General features: G+C 25.3%; 1 protein-coding gene across 1 annotated transcript; it reads left to right on the forward strand.

Annotated features, from left to right (window-relative positions):
* Positions 1-14835: 14835 nt before the first annotated feature.
* On the forward strand, positions 14836-16411 carry LOC107628862 (bZIP transcription factor 44). The gene has a single exon (XM_016331478.3). It carries the CDS (start codon positions 15478-15480, stop codon positions 15970-15972), a length of 495 nt encoding a protein of 164 aa, XP_016186964.2. The 5' UTR covers positions 14836-15477; the 3' UTR covers positions 15973-16411.
* Positions 16412-27918: the final 11507 nt, after the last annotated feature.

Below are 27918 nucleotides of genomic sequence, written 5' to 3' on the forward strand. Positions count from 1 at the left end.
AAAGATGAATCTTATTAAAACTAAATATTATATTTCTTTACATAAAATAAGACAACTTTCAAATAATTAAATTTAGATTTATGCAGCTTATTAATATTAGATCATAAGAATAATATTTTTTTTTAAATGAGCTTGCTAAGTGGTGGGGAAAAAAAAGCAAACAACTCATATTAACTTTTTTTTTTTTACATAAGAACAAATATCTCATTCATAAAATGGTTAGATACATTTATTCTCCCCTTTTAGCCCTCTTAACTATTCGTTGTTTTATTTGATGACAATAGTTAGGTACATTCTTTTTTTGGTTACATCACCAACTCACCAGCGATTTTGATATCACTTATTGGGAATAAACTTGAGAGATTAACTTTAATAGCATAATGATGAATGTGATTGAAAATCTTAAATCAACTTTTTTTTTATATATTACGAGAAAATGACATTTCTTTAATGACTTTTTTTTTCTGTTCTATTTATAAATTGGGGATTGCTTTCATACTTTAAGATTTATGAGAGAATTTATATTCTATATATATAGATCAATATAATACAAACACATGATATCATTAATCTCAATAAACTAATAATTAAATAATTTAAAAATTAAAATTTTATATATTTTAAAAGTATATTAAATATTATTTGTATACAAATACTAATACGTATATACTATTTACTATACATGATTAATCTTGATTAAATGTTATATTTTATTAAAATTAATATAAAATAAAAAAATCTTTCTTCTCCTTTGTCTTACTCTACTCTGACTCCTGGTCCTCAAATACTAAAGATTCTCAACTTAGATAAATACTTCATTCTCAGATCTGAACTTTTGCTGATAGCTCTTCTATCACTGCTGTTCACCACCACTCACCAACACCGCCATATTCTTTCTGTCTTTCACTCTTTCATCTATCTCCATCACTGTTTATCGCGTTCTTGGCCTCCGTGATCCTGATTCTACCGTCTCTAGGTCCGCTTCCTCCACCAACGCCGTCGCGTCTCGCCACCATCTCTCACATCCTGAGCTTCCGTGACCCCTGTGTGTCCGCCTCCTCCGATCCACCAGAGTTGTCGCGTTTCCATCACTGTGACAGACTCTGGTGGATCGGAGGAGGCGGACACACAGGGGTCACGGAAGCTCTGGATGTGAGAGATGGTGGCGAGACGCAACGGCGCTGGTGGAGGAAGCGAACCCAAGGATGGTGGAATCAGGATCACAAAGGCCAAAGACGCGATAGACAACGATGGAGATAGACGAATGAGTGAAAGATAGAAGGAATGTGGTGGTGTTGGTGAGCGGTAGTGAACGGCAGTAATGAAAGAGTTATCGACGAAAGTTCAGATCGGAGGGTGAAGTGTTTCTCTGAGTTGAGAATTTTTAGTGTTTGAGGGCTAGGAGTGGTGAGGAAAAGAGAAAAATAATTTTTTTATTTTGTATTAATTTTAATAAAATATAATATTTAATCATGATTAATTATGTATGGTTAATAGTATATACATATTGGTATTTGTATATAAATAATATTTAATGTTCTTTTAAAATATATTAAATTTTATTTTTTTTAAATTATTTAATTATTAGCTAGTTGGAACTAATGAAAATATATTTCTATATTATATTGGTTTACATACACAGAATATAAATTCTCTCATAAATTTTAGGTAAGAGAACAATCACCTTATAAATTATACACTCTTTTAATATGCATGATTAAAATAATAATAATATATACACTTGAATCTATTTTATCAAAATACTTATCAATAATAATTATTATAATTATATATAAATTTATATTAATTATTTGGTTGATTTAAATATCATTACTATATTATTATTATTGTAATAGAATTTATTTATTTTAACATTTTAATTATCACACATAATGCAAAATATTTTAATTTGTTACAAAGATATTTACTTTACAATTATTTTATATATTTTATAATTGATGATAAAATATTAAAAATAAATAAAATTTATTATATTAATAATAAATAAAAATTATAACATTAAAAAAATCATTTAAAAATCTCACGTAAAAGAAAAGTGTCATTTTCTGTTATATATATTTTCACCTTCTCCATCTTATTAGCTGGTGTGAACTTTGCACCCTCATACATATAGTATGCAGTAGTAGACGACCCTGTACCAGTGAACTAAATTTGATTTGATTTGGATAGATTCAAACTGAAGAAGTTGGACTTAAATTCAAAGATATAATGTATACAACTACTATTTTACTAGCTAGGTGCATGCATGCTATTAGTACAAGTCGCATTCGCACTCACTCAGCTTGCTAGCTATATATGGTCCTACATTATTCTTTAGTTTTCTGTACCAAAAAGTCAACATTTGACTTTTTTTAATTTCATTACATAGGCTGCATTTAAAAAGAGACAGAAATTAACAGATTGAGACGGAAAAGCAAAACTTAAATTAAACTTTTGAATTATGTTTAATATAAAATATAATAAATTGAGTTATACTTTAATATTATATTTAATTTATAATAAATATAAAAATTAAAGAGTCAATTTAAAATTTAAAAAAATAAATAAAAATATTTTTAAAAAAATATTATTAAAATTTTAGTTTTTATTTTTAAATATTTTAATTTTTTGTTTTTATTTTTTAAAAATACTGATAAAAAAATTAAAATTTTAAGTCTTAGATCAAGACTGAAATTTTAGTTTTAATATCTAATTATTAAATTTAATATTAAATCTCAATTTTCTAATGTCAGCTCCAATATCAAAAGAAACGCTATCATATAAAACACATAATAAGCTAATTTCTCACTAGGTCATAAGCAGCAACTACCTTGAAACTTCGTCCATATATGCATGGTTGCGTCTAGATTTCAATTTCGTTTCTTAAGCTCCATTAATGCTTTGATTTGAAGCAAGATTTCTTGCTGATCCTGTGCTTCCATTTTCTCAATTTGCTTGCTCCTGTTTTGCTTTTTCTTCCACCACTTGAACATTTGATAGATCACAAGATCAACTTTATAAGCTAAGTCAGACTTTGAAAAAAAAAAAGAAAAAGAAAAATATTTATGTCTTTGTTTAAGGTATTCTTTATTCCTGCACATTGTTATGAAACTAATATTCTTCCCAAGCTTCCTTCTTAGGATAGAAAGTTGTGTTATATGATTGATAGACTAAAAAAAACTTAGGAGTTTAACTATTTATTGTTTTATTAATTTTTTAATTAAATTCTTTCTGTTTAAGAATTTGTATTTGAATAATCTCTATACTAGATAAAAATTAGTAATCAAGTGTTTACTAGTTATTATTCTTTTAAAAAATACATAGTTTTAGAATATATTTTTTTATAATATTTCATAATTCATTTTACATCAAACACAAAAATAAATATTAAAAAAATTAAATTTTGAACAAAAAATTGTTAAAAAATATCTAATTGAAGATTTGTATTTAAAAAAAAAAAAACTCAATTATAAACTTTTAAATATAAAAAACCTAATTAAAAATTTGATAAAATTACAAAAATGTATAAAATAATTAGGAGTATGTCTATTAATACATCAAAAAGTAATAAAATGGGTCTTATTTATTAACACGGTATAAGTGTCCAAAAGAAAGATTAAAATGTATGGCAACATAAAAACATACATGAGTTAGGTGTTAAAAAAAATGGTTTAATTACTCTGTTGGTCCCTATAATTTTGTGAAATTTTTAATTAGGTCCCATACTTTTTTTTTTTAATTGGATTCCTACACCAATTTTTTTTAATTAAGTCCCTTTTAGTAGTAATTGGCTTAATTTTATAGGGACCCAACTAAAAAAAAAAGAATTGGTATATGGACCTAAATAAAAGGAAAAAAAGTATAGGGACCAAATTAAAAAAAAATTTGGTGCAAGGACTCAATTAAAAGAAAAAATAAAATATAGGGACCTAATTAAAAATTTTGTAAAACTATAGGACCAGCAGAGTAATTAAACAAAAAAAATTATCCTTTTTTGCATAATGACATAATCAATATCTTGGTCTTCTTGACAATTGTCTTCTCTACATTTGAACTACGGTTTTCTCCTTCAAAACTCATTTATTATTAATGTTGTTGTTGCTGCTGCTGCACACAACTCTTAATTTATTGGTGTTAAGTGGGACTTAAGCTTTATTTATACACATTCCTTACAAGGATGATGTAATAACAGTCTCAAATTAAATGACATTTTACTATGGTGACTCTATACCCATCTTCTTCTATATGTGTTCGTTCTTTTACATTAGCAGTTCTAGAAGTCATTCATCTCGGGACTATTATTCTTTTTATTTAAGAGTTCAATCAAAGAATTATTATTTTGGTTATATTAACTATTTTTAATTTTAAAATTCAATTTCAAATCCTAAATTCTAATCTTAAATCATGAAAAAATAAAGTTAAAAAATTAATTTTATAATAAAAATTAATTCCATATACTTCTCCTTTATTTAATTAAATCATGACTAATCATTCATGATTAAGCCCTAAATGACAGAATTTTTTTGCCTACTCAGATCCCATTTTGTTAAAGATTATGTATACATATAGTAATTAAAAATTTATAATGGGAAAAGTGGAGCTTGGTAGTTGGTATAGAGTTTTTTTTTTTTTTTAAACTAAACTAACTATTATATTGAGCTTCTAAAATAGTGAGATTGATGTGAAATAAACTGTATATGCACCACACAAAAAAATTTGAAATATTTATCAATTTGGTGAATGAAACAGATCGAATGCTAATAAAGTAATAAGCCTTAGTTGGATAAAAGTTTTTTAAAAAGATTCTTGTGATTTTGAAAAGATTACATACTTGTATAATTATTTAGGCTTGGTTTATTAGTAAATAAAAAGGATTAGGTGTTTGTATTTGTCATTTTTAATTTAAAAGTTATGGATACTTTTAAAAGATAAATATTATTTCTACGTCAAATATTTTTTACACTTGTATAAAAATATAGTTTTTATTAATTAATTATGTATTTAAACTATTTTTTAATTAACAAATCAAAGAGAACACATGTTTGACTATTAAAAAAATATTAGTGTCAAAATACTATTTATTAAAAACAATGCAGACATAATGAAAGTGTTTTTAAGAATACTTAAAAACGAGTTTTTTACAGTTGATTTATACTTTTTAAAATTAAAATGTCTAATATAATTCTGTATATTAAAAAATATTTGAATTTATTCTCATATTAATATCTATTATGAGTTTTTTAATTTAAAAACTATTTTATTAAATATAATTATTACTACTTTTGTTTATTAAAAATATTTTTTATTTAGTTTATTAAATATAAATAGAATTTAATTTTGATGCACTGTTAGTATAAAATAGTTTTATACGTATATTCAATTACGTAATGCCACATCAATAAAAATAACTAATTTTTACATTGACCGCATGAATAATTATCCAAAAAAATAGATCTAATTATACAACAATATAAAATACTTTACATTATCAGTATGTTAAATTTAAACTCATATAAATATTATAGTTTTTTATAAAATTAATTTTTAAAAGTCAATTTTAAAGTTAAAGTTTTATAGAAGCACTACAAGAAAAGAGAGCTATTTTAACATAATTTTTTTTACAGTCATAGTTAAATGTAAAAATTAATATATATTTTTGATAAATATCACAAATGTTAAATTTTCTATGTTTTTTATTTATAATTTGATTGTAGAAAATTATTCCTCAATTTTGACACTCATTTGTTTTCAACATACTCTATTATTTCTTTTTTTCGTTGAGCTCCGTCAATTTTGACATCACACTGCTCTCCGTTTGGGATCATACTACTCATTCTTCATCTTCAAGATCTCAGTTTATTTTTCAGTTTCAAGATCTCATCTCATTATTTGTTAAAAATTTTTTGTTGAGAATTTTTTATGGTCAATAAGTGTCAAAATAAATAGTATTTTTGACGGTTAATAAGTACCACAAAAAATATATTTTCAAATTTTTCTAACAAATTATTTTTGATGACTAATATTTATCAAAATAAAATTTAAATATTTTTTACAATTACTTATATGTTAAAAATACTATTTTTGACAAAACTTTTATTAATATATTTTTATAGTTAAAATAATATTAAAATTTAATTTTTTGATGAATTTAAATTTTTTTGACACATAATAATTCTTAAAAATAGTCTATATTATTATAGTGAAGCAAGCCTAAGTGCCTATACCATTTTTTTTTATCGTGCACACTCGGGAGTGGAGCCTCATATATTTGACGGAGGCAATGCCCCCAATTTAAAAATTTTTATGTATATAGTCCTTTCATTTTTACATTAACCTTTTTTTTTTCTTCCAAAGTTATATTTTTTATATTAGCCATTCCAATAATTATTCCGCCCCTGCACAGCACACTTTTTTTTTTTCATGTGGGTGAAGGTATAATAAATTGTCGTTTTCCAGGAGGAAAATATTATTGTTGTTATTAATACGTAATGCAATGCACCACCAAATCCAAACACAGACAAATTTTCAACAAAGTGACAAATTATATGCTGTTGCAATGATGATGATGATTTAATTTGTGGTCACTCTCCGTTGTGCTCCATCTTATGGAAGCGAATTTAATTTTCGGTCTTCCAAAATTTCATGAAAATATATACCTTCTTTTTTCGTTTTAATTTCATAGTCAATTCTTCTTATCTTTGTTCCCTTTGAAGTTCTCGTAATAAGTAAATTGAACGTGAAAATTAAAATTGGTAACATTATAGCTCTCTTTTTTCACCCAAAAAAATAACTTGTTTTGAATGGTCGGATAATTTCTGCTATGTTTCACCAAAATGAATAATCAAAACTTAAAGGTTGTTTTGTCATTGCTTTTCAAAGCTCTGTAATACTTTAAAAAATGGACAATAGTTAGATTGAATTGTTTCTCGATCTCTTTTTCCCCCTTAATATCAAACTTTTTCTACAATTAAAAGAAACGTATTAAATAGTTGTTTCATGGTTTGAAAAATTACGTAAATGTTGTAATTTATTAGATAATTTTGTCTAGCATTCTAGGTAATTTTGTCTAATTAATTCAAATTTTGACAAATATCAAATTAGTTTATTTATTTTATTGTTATAATTAACAGTGTTTAGATTTTTTATAATATAAAAAATTCAAATATTTCAAATGCATTATATTCTAATGATTTTAGCCGTTAATTTTAAAACATTGAAATACTAGTATTTATGAAATATTCGACAATTTTTTTATGGTATATATTTCCCTTAGGTAGCGTTTGGTGGAGAGACAGAGACGGAAAAATTGAGACTGAGAGACAGAGACAAAGAGACAGAAATTGAAATAAATTTTAGTATTCTGTTTGGTGCAAAATGGGAGATAGAAATTGAAACAAGAATGAAACTTTAATTTAATTTGTACAAAAGGTAAAAATGGAATAAATTAATTGAAATGAGGATATTTTAGGTATAAAATGTTATTAAAGTTTCGGTCTCCATCTCTAAAAATTTTAATTCCCTGTGTCTGATCTCCACTTTTGGAGATACTGAAATACTGAAATTTTAGAGACAGAGACCAAAATTTTAATACCAGTCTCTAAACCAACAAATATGATATTGAGTCTCAATCTCTCCGTCTCTATCTTAATACCTCAAAATAAACGCTATCTTAAAGATCAATATCGGGAATGCACTAGAAGCTCCCACAATGGTTAATTTATGGAGTCCCTCAATCTTTGGCATGCATGCGTTGGAGAATCTCTGGCTTCAGTCCCAAAAATCTGTGCAAGGAAGTAGGGCCACTCTAAAGAGGAGGGACTCAAAATAAAAAAAAATGATTTAATTAAATAATAGTATAAAATAATTTACAATATTAATTTATTAAAATCAAACTCTATTTTAATTATTATTTAAAAAAATAAAAATCAATTCAGCTAAGTATGTAATTAATATTTATAGAGTAAAAAAATGTTTAGTTTTATCAAGTGTATGTGACATAATTTAGTCACCAAAAAAAAAAAGTGTCAAATATCATAATGTGCATTGTCAAATATATTATTAAAGAATTTGGATTCTCTAAATTTTATTAAACTATATTTTTATTTATATTAAGTAATGTTGTTATTAATTAGTTAAAACTAAAATTATATATTAATTTTTATTGATGTTGTTAAAATATATGAAGTTATTAAGCTTATTTTCTCGTATATTATTAATTTTTAGTTTTTAATTATGAATTATTTTTAATATATAAATTTTAAAAATAATATTTAAAAAATAAATTTGATTTTTTTTTGTCTAAACTAAACTTCGAATAACATATTATAAAAACCTCAGTAATTATATTTATTATTTTAATTTTAATTATTTAAATAATTGATACTACAATAGAAATTGATCTTGTCTGTTAGAAAAGAAAAACACCTTTGATCTGTATTTATTATTTATTATTTATGACAAGCAGCCATAAAAAGAAATCTAGCGGAGAGAATTCCTGTGCTCTAATGGAGTGTCTCAACTCTTCTGAAGTTTCAAGTGAACTCAATGATGAAGGCCCAATATGCTGGGGCCCCAATTTCTAAAAGCGATATTTATTTGGTAGGCTACATCAAATCCCACCTCCAAAGACGACAACAACAAAAATAAAATTTAAAAAACTTTATGTGAATATTAAAAATTAATTATTATATATTTATGTGTATGAATATATATTTTATTTTTTATTTTAAAAAATATATTTTTAATTATCTCAGTATATATTTCATGAGTGTCTGATTTAATATAATTTATAATGTATATATAATACTTGAGAAATGATAATATTATTTTTTTATAAATTTATATAAAATATAATATTAAAAATTACATAAAGAGTAATATTATTAAAATTTATTTTAAATAATATTATAAAAAAAGAATGATATTATCTTTGTATAAGACTATTGAAAAATGATAAAATATATATTTTTTATTTTGTTAAAAATTTTAAAAATATTTTTAAATTTAATTTAATTTTATTTTAATTTTGTTTTAAATTTTTTTAAATTATATCAAATATATCTCTAACAGCTAATTTTTTTAAATCTTAAGATTAATTCAACAATAATTTTATAAACACAACCTTTAATATAAATATATTAGACATAATTGTAATGTATTATTACTAGTTGGTCCTAAATTTTTAAAAATTTAGCTGTTAAAAATATTTTTTATGCAAATAGATAATTTTAAGGACAAAATAAAAGTTAGAAATATTTTTAAAATTTGTTGACAAATTTAAAAAAAAATATTTTATTAAAAAAAAACAATAAATTTAATTTAATTTTGTAAACTCCAACAGCCAACAAGTGACTCGTGTCACAACGTTACTGACCCTAAATTTCCATCTCACTTCTCGAGCGTTCAGGCCACTTGCTACACTAGCACCGTAGGTGACATCACGCGCTTCCTATCGCAAGTGGGAGACAGCGACGCATTGATGCCAGATTCGCCACTATATATGACCACGGAGAGCAGTGTCGGAACCGCCACGCGCAGCTTTCTGAACCCTGACTCGCAGATCTTGCGTGCGGGGTTGGCGCGTGTTCATACGCGCCATTGGATTCCGTGGGTTTTGCGGTCTCCCACTTGCAGATGCAACGGTGAAACGAACGAGCAACGTGCGGCACTGCTGATTGCAGCCTTTGGTTCCGTACAGTGTATTGAAAGCTGGAAGGGGAAAAAAAATCTCATTGGTTTTGGAAAAGTTTTATTAAACAATTTTTTTTTCTTTTTCTAACGAATAACTTTGTTATAATAAAAAATAAAAAAAAATGTTCATAGAGCACTTGTTTACAGTTTCATGCATTATTATTAAAATTCAAAATATTAATTTTTATAAAATACTTTTATATTCTTGTATTCTTAATTTGGATGAATAAAAAGGAGTAAAATATAAATAAGTTGATAATTTTTTTTTTGAGGAACACATAACTTTTAAGTAAAATAATTAATTGCTTATCAATTTTTAATTTGATTATTGATTGATGGAGATATTTATGCCTTTAAAGAAAAGGATTTTTGTCTTAGGTTTTCAATGGTCAAGAATCTATAAGTAATTAATTTTAATTAAGAATTTCTATTTTTATTTAAAAAATGTTCTAGAATTTATTTGTCTTTTAATTTTATTAAATAAATTAGCCAAAAATAATTTGAACTTATTTTATTTAATATTTATTAATTATTATAATAATTAATAAATACTAAATAAACAAATTTTTACTTTTTTATTTTTATAGCATTACCGTTTGTATTAATACGTACTTTTTATTATAACTAGTTTCAATAAAATTTTTATTAAAAAATAATAAAATTATGATATATATTACACATTCTTGTTAGAAAATTATACGAAGTTAGCCCCTTAAGAATTCCATTCCATCGCATAATTAGTGTTGCTGCATCGTCTATTCCCAAATGATTCTAAGCTCTCATTGAACCATATACATGCTTCCAATTTTGCATTTCAATTAGCACATTAATTACCCTCCCTAGCCAAACATAAGGTATATGGAATATGAAGTATGAACCACCAAATGTTACTTTAATATTGACTACCCCATATCAATTTCAGGCAGACAACAAAGATTTTATTTATATGGAGATCAAAAAAGTTTTAAATAATTATTCTATTATATGCGTTATCACATATATCAAAGTTTTGTTTTATAATAGGTAAAATTACAGAATTATTTTAGTGATAATTAATGAATAAAAAATATTTTGTATACTAAAATAAGTTACTATATATTTTTGCCAATGAGTTATAGCTCAATTGGCATAGTCTCTCCATATTCAATTAAAAAGTTGCAGGTTCGAGTCTCCTATCTTTGGTAAAAAAAAAAGTTACTATATATCTTTATAATATATATAGATTAATTTATGTTTAATATATATTTTATATTTTAATAAATATTATATACTAATAACTAATTTTAATAATTAATTTTAATGTATATTTAATATAATTAAAATTTTTATTATTTAAATTTATTTTTGTTACCTCCCAAATATTATTGTTATTTTTTTATCTAAATTTACAAAATTCTTTTACATCTACATTCAGTTAAATGATACAACGAGACACCAAAAAAAAATGATACTACACTGACATATTTTGTTTGTAATTGAAAATTTGGGAAATAGGGTATAGAAATTAAGGGGTAAAAACACATATACAACTGCATTTTTTAATTTAGATATGAAAATGAGAATGATGTAGGATGCACACATAGATACAGAAATTTATGGTGTTTTATGTAATTGTGGTGTTAGGATTAAATTAATCGGATGGTTCAAATTTAAGTACAGTAATTAGACGATCTAACTTTAGATACAGTAATCGAACTGTCTGATTTGTGTTACACCGATCATGTATCGCATATGTGTGATAGCCCATTACAGTGACACTCTCTCTCTCTCGTGCAAAACACTCCACTTGTGAAACCCCATTCTCTCTTTCTCTCTGGAGTCTTTTTTTTTTTCAAATTCTAACCACCATTTTATCTCTTCTTCACCAACATAAACCTTCTTCCAAGTGTCATTAAAAAACACTTAGAATGCCAAAGAAGTAAAAATTTAACGATGTAGATCGTCCTAAACTTCATATTATCAATTATCTCTGCTATCTGATTATATAATTAAACTCCAAATGAGTCCCATCTACCTGGATCACTAGCTTACAATGTCTGAATATTCTAATGCAAGGATAATAACTTAAGAAGACTCGATGTAATACCCGAATATTAGTTACTAAGTCATCGTCTTGATATGCAGGCATAGTTTTAAAATGGACGACTACTGAGGGCTTTTTATGACACATGGCCTCAAACCATATGGACAAAGTTTTGTACGATATTTTTCAATCTCTGAATATTTTTTTCATTGACTTTTGCTTAGCCAACCATGCTTTGCGATGGCTGATGGTGTAATTGAATTTCGACTGTACTTCCGCAATAACTGATTTCACCTTTATAGAGGGGTCAGCCTCTACCAACAGCTTTATTACTTTTGCAATTGTGTTTGAATACAGATTCGAATGATTCTAAGAAATGGTGGCTCTGGTACAAGTGTGACTATCATTATACCTCTTTATAACCCAACAGTACTTTCTGCGAATCATACTAACCCTAATCAGCCAATTACAACCTGACTCATAATATGTACACTTGGCATAAAATATCAATGGTTCCGATTCATACACCCGATAGTCTATATCTCTGCAGATGGTATAATCTTTCATCGTCATAATGACAGTTTTTTTGAAATTGAATTTTATTTCCACGACAAATTCACCATCCACTACAATAAAAATTTCTACTACAACAACACTATGCGATAAATATTTAATAAGTGAAATTAAAAGTAAAATCTACCTATAAATTATAAATTATAAATAAATTATTTTAAAGTTTATATTAAAGTTATAGATAAATATTCCCATAAAAAATATTCACATCAAGATATTAATATTAATATAAAAATATCAAGTATACCTACATAAATGCTAATTATATTTATCCAAAAAAAATAAATATAATAAATATTTCCATAAAAAATACTCACATCAAGTAATTAATATTAATATAATAAGTATTCATATCAAACAAATCAACATTCATTATATTAATATTAATATTTATATTAATACTAATATAAATAAATATTCGTATAAAAAATAAAATTCACTATATCAATATTAATATAAATAAAATTCACGTCAAGTAATTAGTTCATTTTTAATTAAATAAAAACATAAACACATAAATAAATACTAATTAATATTTAAATAAATAAATAAATAAAATTATTATCTTAAGTTTAATTAAATAAAGACATAAACAAATGCTAATTAATTATATTTTTACATGTCATACATGTAACTAATTAATCGATCGACAATATAAATTATAACAAAATTTTAATCCTTCGTATAAATATAAGTAATTATGTATCTGCATACATATATTCAGGAAATTTCAGAACATGCATGACTTCCAAATCTAAAGCGCGTATGAAACATAGCTCCTCAAACGGATGTCAATTTGCTAGTGTATTTGTCACTTCTGCCACATTTGCCTCCATAGTGTCGTCAGCTTGATTTTCCGTCTCCATCTGAACTAACGACTTCGTAATTGCTTTTAAACTCTTCCTCACTTTCACTATTATAATATTTCCGTTCAATATTTCGGTCGGCTTCAAATTGTTCGAATTCAACATACAACTCAATGAACGACATTTGAGAGCGACTTTCAATATACATTGAAAACATCTCTTCCATGCTCGCTTTATCAGTTACATATTTGGTTTGAAATTGAACGAATCCACGCTAAATACTGGTATAGGATATCTGTATAAAATACACGATATTCTCCTTGACATTTCAGAATCTATCTTCTCACAAATCACACATTTTAGTTCTTCAAATGAGATTGTGAGTGGAATAACAATATCTAATGAATTTTCACAAATAAATTTCACTCTTTTAGATGTTTTTAACAAAATGTGATCAAAATAATATACTTTTAATACGACTTTATCATCCTTTTTTTCCCTCACATAAATATGAACTTCACTGTCGTAAATTTTTTTCAAGCACAAACAAAAAAGATAGTTCTGGAAGAAGAGAGATCTATCAAGTCGGATACGAATTGCACATATATATATAACAAATCGATTAGTCCGATTTTTATTGACACATTAAAAAATAATTTCCAATAAACAAATAGAACGATCAGATTATCTAAATGCAAATTTAAATTTTTTTTTCACATAAATCAGACCGTATAATTTATGTATCTACTTTTACTAACAAAAAAATTAGACGATCCAATTTTTTTTCCTACATTTCAAAAAAGCAGCCACCATATTCAGGTCTAGCACTCCTAATCTAAATAACAAGACACAACACATACAATATGCATATCCAAAAAATGAGCCTGCATAATTCAATGTCATGCAAATTAGAATAGTTACAAATAACATTTATTATGCATAGAAAAAAATCTGGTTTATAATTCTGATGAGAACCAGATTTATTAAAAAAGAAAAATTAATTGTTTGATCTGGCCATGGGGTCATATTCATATGAAAGACACAGAGACTTTTCAATTTATGTGATTGTGGGGGACAAGTGAAAAAGATGGAGCAAATTACTTAGCCCTCTAAACCTGCTATGCTATGAAGAGTGCTATGCAGAAACAGTTTCTGTGAGAGTGAGAGTGTGATGCTGCTTTTGGAAGTATTTTCAAATTTAATTTGATCATACATTTCTCTATGATTGTTGGTTCCCAGCTGTATATGGACCCCTTTATTCTTCTGTCTTCTCTCTTAGTCCCATTCTTCAATTCTCCTATGTTCTTATTATTTTCATTTTTTCTTTTTATGTATGTCTACACACCCTTAATTCCCATCCTTTTCCTACCACCTTTCCTTCAACCAATGTCTCCTCACATCTCCTTATAAAATAATAATAAAAGTCCTATTTTTGTTTTGTTCTTCTTATTATTATTTTCCTTATTGGAATTGTTGTTTGTGAATGTTGTTCCCACTATATTATTATTAATTAACATTATATCTCTAAATATCATAATTATATTCAACTATATGCCAGATAGTAAATAAAATTAACTAAATGAAAAAATAAAATATTTTTCCCTAAAGTAAAATGGAGACTACTTTGGTTTGATTCTTTGTTTTCTGTCTATTGGATTTGATATAAATAAAAGAAAATAATTATTATTGTTTATTATTTTACTGCAAGTTGTTAACTTTTTAAGTTCTATAAATTCCTGAGACGAAACACACATACTCCCCTTCCACTTTCTTCTCCTCTCTTCTCATCTCTTCATTCATTCACACCTTTCTAGATATTTTTCTTTTGTTCTCCATAATAATAACAACAATAATAATATAATCATATATTCATATATGGTCCCTCATATCTCTTCTTCTTCTTCTTCTTTACCAACCCTTTCTTAGCTTCCACATGCTCTTGAGCTGCTTCCTTCTTCTTCATCAAACAGAGTTTGAAACCCCTTAGATTTCTTCTTGTTTTGAAGGGAATTTTGAAACGGATTTTAAATGTCCAACATCTTGTTGTTGATGTTTGATATTCATGTATCCGATTCTCAGTGAGATCTTCCTTTCCGGGTGTATGATCAATTCCACTGTTAGGCGCAGGACCCATCTTGTTCAATCTTTCTCCGTTGCTTTCCTCTACTGGCTCTACTACGTTTCATGATTCTTAATTAACCTTCTTCACCTATTTTAATTTCCCACTACATATTATAATAAAATAACAAAATCTCTTCAATAAAAATTTATAAATTTTCCGTTTTTGTTTCTGGGTCCTGCCGTCGTTCGTTCGTGTTCTGTGTCCGTGTTAGTGTCCGTGTTTTAGAGTCTTTCTTGATAACATAACCAATATATATTACTTCTATGGCGTCTTCAAGTGGAACATCTTCAGGTTCATCAACTCTTGTGCTTCAGAACTCGGGTTCTGAGGAGGAGTTGCAGGCTTTGATGGATCAAAGGAAGAGGAAGAGGATGATATCAAACCGCGAATCGGCGAGGAGGTCGAGGATGAGGAAGCAGAAGCACCTTGACGATCTTGTTTCTCAGGTGGCAACGTTAAGGAAGGAGAATCAACAGATCCTCACAAGCGTCAACATCACTACGCAGCAATATCTGAATGTTGAGTCGGAGAATTCAGTTCTTAGGGCTCAGGTTGAGGAACTTAGTCACAGGTTGGACTCACTCAATGAGATCATTGACTTCTTGAATGCCAATAACACTAGCAATGGTGTTTATGGTTCTTCTTCTTCAGGAGGGTCATTCATGGAGCCAGTTAATAGCTTCTTCAACAACTCTTTGAACATGGCCTTTCTCAACCAACCCATTATGGCCTCAGCATCCGACATGTTACAATACTGAGGCCGGTTTGGTAATTGTCTCAAGACAGAAAATACAGAGATACTGAAACATACATAAATAGAGACTTAACTTTTTCGTCTTGTCTCTAGTTTAATATCTCTCTATTTTTCTTATCTTGAGATCTGGATTTTGGGAGTCTATAGATGAATTGAGGGGTATTATTGGTTTTTCAATTTAAGGTTCTTGAGTCTGTTGTTGAGAAATTGTAATCACTCTATCAATGGTGATAGTGATGATAAGTTTATTTCTCTAAGGAATAATGAATGAAATGTGTATCATAAAAAAAAGGTGAGGGTTGTTAGGTGCTGTTCCTGGTTCTGTAAAAAAATGAGGCACTATTATTATTATTATTGTTGTTGGTGTTGTCATCTTCCTCTGTTATATATTAATTATGAATTTATTATGATGATGGTAATTAATGTTGACCAAGTTCTCTATATATATTTCACCCGTTCATTTTTATTTATTTTTTAATGAATTGTGTGTTTTGATCCTTATATAGTTTAATTTGTAGTGATTAATATGCTGAAATCATGTGTTTGTTTGACTAAAAGACAATTTTTGCAATTTGCATTTGAATGTTTGTGAAAGTGGACAAGCATGAATTGAACTTTTAATAATATCAATTCTCTTTGGACGTGTGCGCACATTGTATATATGATGTATAAATGAATATATCCAAGTATACGTCTCTGTTCTCTCTGTATTGTATTATTTTGACTACTTTCTAATGTATTTTTCAAGTTTTTAATTAAAACAAATTAGACCCATTTAACAAATTTAACTGTTTTAATTGATTTTATCGATTTACTATTGATTTTTGCAATATTTTTTTTATTTGACCCGAATTAATTAAGCAATTAATTTGCGAATAATTAAATAGTAAAATAACAAATAAATTTTTGAGAATTTACACTTTAAATAAATTAATTCTTAAAAAAATACCAATAAAATTTTTTAAGATAATAAATAGATACACTATTTTTATATTAATTTTTGTAATTAGAATAAAAATTTAATTTAAATTAATTTATCTATATTTATTATTTTAAATTATTTTATTAATATTTTTTTAAAATTAATTTATTCAAAATTTAAATTTTTAATTTAAATTAAATCGGCTAGTTTGATTTGATTGTTAGTACCAGAAATTTTTTTATATAAACTTATTTTTTATTTGATCGTCATACTGATAGGTGCTAGAAACTAGTGAGTATAGTAGTTGATGTGGTTGTTAGTTTAATTAGATCATAATTAAAAAGCTATGATTAATAGTAAAGCACATAGAAACATAGATTTAAGAATGGAAGATATCTATGAAAGATATATTTGTACTTGTATTGTCTAGAGAAATGATGGAGTAGCCAAGACATACGTATCTTAATTGGAGAGAAAATCCAAAAAGGGCCAGAAAACTAGAAAAGGACAAGTGGTCAAGTGGAGAGAAGTGTAGGCCATTGCATTGCACACCCCATTTGCTGCTTTTTCTCTTCATCATTAAACTGCTTGCCAACTACAAATTTTATTTAGTGCAAATTTATATTAGTCCGTATATATATTATTTTAGAATAAAGTATATTTTTATTTTAAATTTTAATAAAAAATTTTAAAATATTTTTAAATTTTATTTTGTAATAATTTTTTTAAAATTTTTAATTTATATTAAATATATTTTTAATAATTAAATTTTTACAAAATTTAGAACCAATCTAATAATAATGTTCAACAACTATCTTTGGTTTATTTGATGTAATTCAAAAGTTTTTTGAATAAAATTAAAATAAAATAAAAATTATGAATATTTTTTAATTATAAACAAACTTTAAAAATAAAAAATATATTTTATTTTATATTTTATTACTATATTCAAATTTTTTAATATTAGTTTATAAAAATAAACTAATAACTAAATATTTGCTAAAAAAAAAATTTATGCTTAACTTTGTAACACTGTTATTTTATTTATTCAGTATTTTTTATTAATTTGAAAATTATAATTATCAGTCAAGGAAAAGAGATTATCTGTTTTATTATTACATTTTTATTCATATGATACTAATAAAAACTGAACATGTGTTATTTAACTTTTTATTTATTATTAATTTAATGATTTTTTAAAATAATTTTTAATATATGCGTTTAATTCTTATTGGTGATACAATACGAACACCATAGTGGAATATGTGATCTTAATCTTTAGTCAATATATACATCACTTTTATAACCAAAGCCTACCATCTGGTTAACAAAAATTTTAGAACACTCGTTTATTTTTTGTTATCGACATATTTGTAAATTTCGTTTTGTATTCTGGAAGTATCACATGTTTTTTAGTTTCTCTTTTTTTGAATTTATTCTTAGTTCTCTTAGTTATTTTTTTGCCTTGAATTTATATCCTCAGATCACGGTATTTATCTCTTTCAAGTTAAGTATGCTTCTGATCTTCTTACTTGAGACGGAATTATAAATAGTCGCATTGAGTCTACTTCTCTTGAACTTAATGTTCGGTTTACTCCTATAGATGATGTTGTTTTAGATAATCCTACTCTTTATTGAAAGTTAGTTGGATGTCTCGTCTACTTGATTGTCACAAGACTAGACATCGCCTATCCAGTTCATGTTCTTAGCCAATTTTTGTCAGTTCCTCGTACTACTCATTATGCGGCAATTCTTTGCATCCTTCGCTACATTAAAGACATTCTGTTTCATGGCCTTTATTTTTCTGCCCATTCATTTTTAACCCTTCAAGCGTACTCAGATGCTGATTGGGCTGATGATCCCACTGATCGTCGTTCTACTACTGATATATTGTTTGTTTCTTGGTGACTCTCTCATTTTCTGGCGAGCTAAGAAGCAAACATTTCATTGCTCGATCAAGCACCGAAGATGAATATCGTGCTCTCGTTAACACCACTACTGAAGTTGTCTCGATTCATTGGCTTCTCAAATACTTGGGTGCTCTTTAGTCGTCCTCAACAGATACTTTTGTGACAACCGCAGTGTTATTCAAATTACTCATAATGATATTTTTTATGAACATACCAAACACATTAAGATTGATTGTCACATTGTCCGACAACGTCTCTTTATTGATGTTGTTCGTCTCATAGCTATTTGGACTTTAGATCAGACAGTTGATATCTTCACGAAATTTCATCATCCTACTCCTTTTCGGACTCTAGTATCCAAACTCAAGATGATATCTTTAGCTCTCTTTTGAGTTTGAGAGAAGATGTTCATAATTAGGATCAATAAAAATCAGTTAACATCTATTATATTTATTTAGCATATACGTATATTTATTGTAGAATATTACGTTTTTATTATTTTAATTCTTCTAACATCTATATATACTCTTGTACATTCTATCATTCACAATACACTAAAATAATACACCACACTTTCTTCAATTTAATCTGTTGCTTTTAACAGTAATAAATCCTACAAGTCTGTGGGTCGTTAAAGTTGCTATGCAAAGTTCTTGGAAAGGTTATGAAGATACTTGTTTTGATAAAAATAAATTCATAAATAAATAAATTTAAAAGAGAAAAAAAAAAGGTGAGGGAGTCAGAGATATGGTGCAATCTTCACGTGCAATGAACAAAGTTCTCAGAGCAACTGAGCAAGTGCCTTATATACATGTATAAATTGAAAGGTCAAGAACAAATCATGGTTTGCATTAAGCTTTTAATCTCCATGACTTAGCTTTTACCTTATGAATGCCATTAAAATAATAGAGAGTGACATGGAGAAGCATGTGAGAAGATACTATACATGCACAACAAAAGGTTTTGGCATGAGTAATAATGTATTTTTCTATATATAAATTAATTCCCACAAATATACCTACACAAGTTTAAGTTAATTGAAGAAAAGACTACATTGAAGTTTATGCTATTAGAAATGAAAGGAAATAAATTATATTAAGGGAAGTAAAAATATAAATGAAAAATTATTAACTATAATAAAAGATGGAGAATGATGACAATAGACATTTTTTATATATAGATAAAATGAGATAAAATTTTAGAACAAACTAATAAATCCTAATCAATCTTGTCATAATTAATATTTTCCAATAGATGTGACTATTCTTCCTAATTTAAAATTGGATATTAATAATTTACAAAAATATCTTATAAATATAAAAATTAATCATCAACTCATTCACAGATATTTGTATATATTTTTGTAGTATAGTAATTAAATATTTTCAATAATAAATTTTTTGTAAATACCAAAAATAACCATTGCATTTGTATAGTTTTATTTGTATTTTAGTTACAAATGTGAATCCAACTTGATTGTAAATATAAATATGAAATCATTTTGTATGGCTTCATGAGTGATTGATCTGGTGTATGTTAATATAACATGATAATGAATAATACAAACAAAAATATTATATAAACAGAAAAAATTATCCACTAAATTAGCTGATATGTATTTGTGTAAAAATATATTTATTATTTAATTTATTATTAAATATGTATTTTATATTTTAACATATATTTTATATAAATGACTGATAAATAATATGGTTGACAATAATAATATAATTATATAGAGTGAGAGACTCATTTAATAAATATATATGAAAAAAACAATGCTACATAATTAACAAAATTTATTATTCTTTGATTAATATTTGGCCAATAAAAATATTATTATACTAACTTCTAAATAAATCCTAAAATCTAAATCTTAATAGTATAAAAATATAATTTATGGCCAAAAATGTTGGCTAAAATATTGATAAAAAAGTATTAGTCTCTATTATTTCTATGAAAAATGACTATAAATTTGTTAATAATGAATAAATAGATTTTAGGGTAATTTACTTGTATAAATGATTTAGAAAACAATACTATATCTGATTGTCCTAAAACCAATTTAAATACAATTTTATCCTTTTATCTTTTATGTAAATAGTGAGTTTTATAGATGATTAATATTTGTTCATAAAACACATGCAAAACCAACGATTAATCATGATGTGTACATACAAGTAAATCATGAGTTTTATGAGTGTATTAGAAAAAAGCAATAAAAAGTGTAAATTACAGTTAGATGGTCATATTTATCTACCACTTATTTAAAATTACATGTAAAGAAAATCAACGATCAATTTATTTTTTTTCTTATTGTTTTTTCGTTTTTATTTCTCTTTATTTATTGACACCCACACAGTAAATCGTTGACTCTTTTTCTATTTTATTTCTTAGCTTTTTGGCCATGTAATAAATCGTGATATGTTCTCATCATATTTTACATTTTCTATTATTTTTTCAATACACTTATAAAACCCACAGTTTACTCCTAAGTATATATACGTATCATGATAAATCATTGGTTTTGCATGTGTTTTATAAACAAATATAAATTATCTACAAAATCTACGATTTACATAAAAAATGAAAGGACAAAATTAGATTGAAATTAGTTTTTGGACGATTAGGTACTATTGTTTTTCTAAATATTTTTATTTACTTATAATTAACTAATTCTTATTGTTGTTTCCTAATCTGTTCTCTTTCTAAGGAAATCTTGACATTTTGCATATGAGACAATAAATAAGATATCAACCCTAAAGTAGGTGTGTGATTCTATGGCCGTGTGAGATCTAATTTAAACAGTTTATCTCAAAACAGCCTTTGATTCTCTGATAATGTCCGATTTGATATTCTCCTTTTTAGAAATGTTTGGTAACAAAAAAAAATCAGCAAAAAACAGCCATAATTTATCTTATTTAGCATTCATTAATTGTTGCGACAATTAATTAATGCTAAATAAGGCAAGTTCTGGCTGATTTTTTTGTCTACCTAGCATTACTCTTCTCTTTTTATGTAAAGAAGCTTTTCTACTCAACACATACACAAAATAAATAAATAAATAAATAACAACTAAAATGCTTCCACAAGGCGGAAGCATACGGAATAATCAATCTAATCAACATTATGAATTTTAACTCTAGCTTATTGGATAAATCGTTTGTATTATTGGCCTGGTCATTATTTTTCTCAAGGGAAAAAAAAAATGAAGTTATCTACAAAAGCATTCTTGTACCGTACGTGACTTAAAAGTAGTCCATAAAATTAAAAGACAAATAAAAATGACTTTTTAGTTATTAAATTGCTGGAATGATTCAATACCAAAAGGCTGCTAAGTGATTAAAACTGATGTCTAACAAAGAAAAAGTAAGCACGCCATCTTCTAGTTACGACGTCGTTTTAGTTCGGACCATATAAGCTAAGACCGGTTTAATTATGGCAGCCGAAAATTATATCAAATATAGACAAAAGTTTCTCGTTCTTGATGAACTTTTCTACAAGCAAATTGATCCTCATTTTCACACTGAATTACAAAAACATCATTTTTTTAATCGAGAGATTTTAAATTAACAATAAATTTTGTATTTCTATAAAAAAAGGTCTAAAATAAATATATATATTAGGAAACTCAAATTATTATTTGAAATGACTTAACCTAGAAAATTCTTTTAGGAATCACTACCAAATAAATTCATAATATTTTTACAGTGACTACAACTATATTTAAGGGCAAGGCTTAATTATTTTTTAGCTATATATATATATATATATATATATATAACTTTCAACTGGATTGTGATATTAGTGGAAGATAGTCCATATGCATGCACCAAATCTATAAAGAAAATAAGATTTGTCGTTGTAAGTGTGGGAGGTTAAATCAATAAAATCACTATTTATGACGAGTTACTTTTTAAAATTAAGTTTGACCTACTAAATTCTAGTTATTAATAGTCGTTTTTAAGTATTTTATCTAATACTTGTAAAAATGTAGGTAGCACTACTTTTATTATTTTTATTTAAAATAAATATTATTTAATTTTATGTTACTATAAGTTTTTTTTTTCAAAGACAGAGAAACTCAAACTTATTATTTTTAAGTGAGTATGAGAATATTATACTATTTGAGTTATAGCTCGTTGATTTATGTTACTATAAGTTTATTTTTAAGGAACATGGCAAAATTATGCAATAAATTGAGAAATTGAGGCTCTATATAGTCTATAGTTCTCTCAAGATTCCCACATCTTATATTCGCTTCTATTGGATAATGAAGACAAACTAAACACAATAATTAAGTGATTCTTTTATAAATTTTCTATCTCTAAGTTTGTCTTTGAACGCCTCATTTTTCTCCCGCAAAAGCCAAAAAGATTATTGTAATAAAGGGGTATAATCAAATAATGCCCAAGTCACATACCATGTAGTATATAGATATTTTCTTAAAAAAAAAATTATATTTGTATATACAGTTTTGTGGCAACTTACGCAACTTAAGTCTCTTTTAATTAATCCTCTTTTGAAGAAGAGTAGTAACCATTAAAGATTGTTGATTGTTATGTCAACCCACAACTTTGCAATATAATAGACAAGAGCAGCACCACAAAAGCATGTCTTTATTTGAAATTGAAATGCCTAATATGTTTTTTTTTTTAAATAGTATCTTTTAGTCTGATGGATAAATGATTAATTTACTATAAATTTAAATTATTTAAAAATTTATTACTGACAAAAAATTAGAATAAATTAGAATGCAACAAATTAAACAAGAACAATACATTAGAATGCTCAAAATAATATTAATAAAAAAGGTTTAGATAATTATATTGAAATAAATGGTAAAGTAGGTATGGTCGCGGTGGTGATTAGTTATATTAGTAAAATATCAAAGCATTCAAATTAAAAGAGGTTGCCACAATGCAAAAATAGTGAGTGCATGCAAGAGCAGGATCTGACATTAATTAACCATTATTCTGTGAGTATAGTGCTACTATAAAGTAATTAATTAAGGGATGCAGCTTTAAAAAGTGGTTAAATCTAAACAGCATTGACAAAAAATTAAAGCATACATTGAGTTTGATGCCTATTGGTGATAAATTTTAAATGAATAATATTCGATAAGGAACACATACATATATACATGATATATATGGCATGAAGATAGCATGTTTATATGTCTAACTGTCTAAATCTTAAACCGGATAACCTCATCAACTAAAATTGAAAAAAAAATATTAAAGACTCATCAAGTGCAGCTAAATTTGACTATAATTAAAAATTATTAGATAAAAATTTAGTCTAATTTTTTAAATTAATTTTTAACTATTAAATTTACATAAAATTAACTGTATTTAAATTTAAAAAAAAATTAATAATTGGAAGTAGCCTCAAATTGACTTTCACGTTAGGGTATATATGACTACTGAGTGGCGGCCAAATTAAAGTAATGTAACAATAAATTCTTATTATATTAGGATAATTCCACCACGGCTCTATATACATTTACTCAAATTCACAATAAAAACGGCTATTATTATTATTATTATTATTATTATTATTATTATTATTATTATTATTATTATTATTATTATTATTATTATTTATGCCTCTCATAATTTCAATTGTAAGTGTGTAAAGGTACAATAAAAAGTGGTAGAATAATTTAAATAAAATTAAAAATAAAATATTATTTTTATCTCAATATTTAAGATAAATCTTAAAATTATTTTTAATATTTAAATTATTTTATTTAAGTTCATAATATTTTAAAATTATTCTAATGTTATCCTGTCGTTCAGTGATCTATTAACAGAATTGACGATAGGACAAAATTAAGACGATTTTAAAACGTTAGAAATGTAAATAGCATGAAAATATTAGCGACTAAAACGATACATTACTTTTAAAAAATGACCAAATAGCATAGTCTTTCCATACTTAAAAAAAATATGTTGTTTTTGTCCTCAATGTTGTCGTCCTATTTAAGTCCCTAACGTTTTAAAATATCTCAATTTTATCCACTGTCAATTCTATTAACAGATCACTAATAACAAAACAACATTGAGATAATTTTAAAACGTTAGACACTTAAATTAAAAGATTTAAATATTAGAGACAATTTTAAAAATTACTCCAAATATTAAAGATAAAAATAATACTTTACTTTAAAATTAAATAATATTACAAGACTAATAAAATTTATTTTTTAATTAATATTCTAAATTTTAAATACTAAATTTTAAATTATATAATTTAAACTATTAATTTTAATAATATAAAAATAAAATATTCATCAAATATTAACTAATATTAATTAAAAAAATATTGACTTCTTAACATTTTACATTAAATAAAAACACGCAAGTATTTTTACATCTAATATAACCACACATAATATATATCCTCCTTTTGAGTTTTGAGGTTAAAATATGATTATAAGTATAGGATCACATTATTTTATGTTGATATTTAACCTTTAATTAAGGAATAAAATATTATTTTAATCTCTAATATTTAGATTAAATTTTAATTTTATTTTTAATATTTAAAATATTTTATTTCATCTATCCTATATATTTTAATTCTTTTGTCAAAATTTTTATTCTTTTCTAAAAATATCATTTTTTTCATTATGATTTTTTAGTAGACAATAGTAAAAATATAATCATAATTATAATAGTCATAGTAATTATCGTAGTAATTTGAGAATAAAAATGATTGAATAATTAAAAAAAATATTTAAAAAAAAATTCATTTTGACTAAAAAACTAAAATATGATAAAATAAATTTTTGAAAAAAAGACATATAAATATTAAAAATAAAATTAAAATTTAGCCTAAATATTAAAAAGTACAATAATAGTTTATCCTACTCACCGTCCTCTTGTATATGAGCTAAACTTTTATAACAAGTCATGATTTTCATGTCAAAGAGTATATATATATATATATATATATATATATATATATATATAACATAGTAGTACATATTGTGATTTGTGTAGGGAGAAGCTAGGAGACATAAAAGTCAATTTGATTATTTATTCATGTATAATTATCGAGCAGAAAGAAATTAAAATTATTCAACTTGCTAGGTAAATGAAGTAAAAAAGTAGATAGCTTTTAGAGTGGGGGTGCAATTGATGAAAAAGAAATAGTGATTTGGAGATTAAAGAAGAAGCCTCTCAAATAATGTTTCGGTTGTTCTTTTTCACTTCTATATATGAACATCAACAATAAAGTTGTATAGCTAGAAGCTTAAAAATATGTATGTGAAGAATTAAAGAAGGGACCCATATAGTGATCATATTTCTGAATTGGCATATATTTCTTCTAAATATAAAGTATATGACAAGATTTCCAATGGAGGGTTGAAAACAAATTTGCGACCATTATTATTATTCGAAACTTTTCAAGAGAATATTGTGATCTGTTGCTTGGTTCTTTGGAATTATCGACAATTTTAGTTTATAATAAAAATAAAAGAATAAATTCCTATATGAAACGCCAATTGTTTTATTATTTTTTGTTTTGGCACCAAAAATTAAATAAATTTTCTAAGTTATCTTTAGTTCTTATCCATGCATATCATTTTATTTTGGTTAGTATCCTCAGACCTTTTTTCTCTCTTCAGTTAAGCCCTTATATTCTTCTATCATCTGAATTGTGTGTATTCAAATGGAAAGAATAATTCTCAACAATGAAAAGGAAAAATGAAATGAATGGAGATATAGAAATTTAGTTTGGTGGGCATCAAATGAAATTCTAAAGCAATGACAATATCTTTTTGTGATACCCTATGGCTATGGAAGGAATTTTTTAACCAAATGGTTTAAAAATTCTTACAAAGGTAAATAATATTTTATTATATCAATTTATAAAGCTTCTGTGTGTTAACACTTTCTATCACAGCATATTCTGATGGCATTTGCATTGGAACCATCTTTTTTTTTTTTTTAAGAAAAAAAAGAAGAGAAAGGAAATTAAAGCACTAAGGTGCATAATAATACAAGCTTATATTTTCTCACTTCATTTTTTAATGTATTTATTTATTCCCATCTAGAAGCATACAAAGACTTTGGATGCAAATCTGGTGGAAAACTATTGGCACTGAATTATTTGTTTTTAAGTGAAAAATTAAAACCAATAAGATTCCCACACATGCACTACGTACTATATAGGTTAAGTACGAAAAGGTGAAAATGATCTTTCAACACCAATTTATTGCATTTCCTATCATTAGTTACCATGAAATTTTAGTGTTAATAAAAAAAAAAAATTAGATGCAGTTGTTTTTATTTAAGGTTGATAGTTAAAATTTGTTAAATAATTTAATAAATTTAATTAAATTTTTATTTAATAATTTTTAATTATTAATTTTATATAAAAATAATTATATATAATTTTTTATTTATTAATATATAAATTGCTTTTTTGAAATATATAATAATTTTTTTATTATTTTAAATTTAAGTTGTTTTGTTTAGTTAGAACTAAATGTAGTTTTTTTATTATGTTCTTTAATCAATTATGATTATAATTACTTTCAGTTAAAATTATAATTGATATATCTAGATATAATAAATTCTGATAACTTATTATATTTAAGTTCAGCCAATTTTTATTCAAAATATTTTTTATTTTTTATTTTATTTGTCCATTTAATAATGTAAGTTATTTTATTTACAACTTTGATATATTTAAAATGGTAGAAATTCAGGTGCAGTCGATTTTACGTGAAGTTGATAGTTAAAAGCAGTTAGATGAAAATTTAGTCAAATCAGTCAAATAATCTAACCACTCTCAGTTATCAACTTCACGTGAAATCGACTCCACCTGAATTTTCACCATTCAAAATATAATTGTCAAAATTATCTTGTATTTTTAGAATGATACTAAATTAGATTAATAAACAATATACTTTTGTATGTTATACAAATATGAAATATCATTTATAACTCGAACAGAAAAAGGACCATGGATCTCGTTAATTTATTTGCTTGATTGATGACAAAAATATATATAAAAACAAGTTGAGACGGAGACCCCATGTTTTGGCTTTCATAATTTTTCTCCTCCTTGAGAAAAACAAAAGAACACATATATAACGACATTA

The sequence above is a fragment of the Arachis ipaensis genome, chromosome B3, assembly GCF_059453495.1.
Source record: "Arachis ipaensis isolate K30076 ecotype BB chromosome B3, ASM5945349v1, whole genome shotgun sequence".
Taxonomy (NCBI): Eukaryota; Viridiplantae; Streptophyta; class Magnoliopsida; order Fabales; family Fabaceae; genus Arachis; species Arachis ipaensis.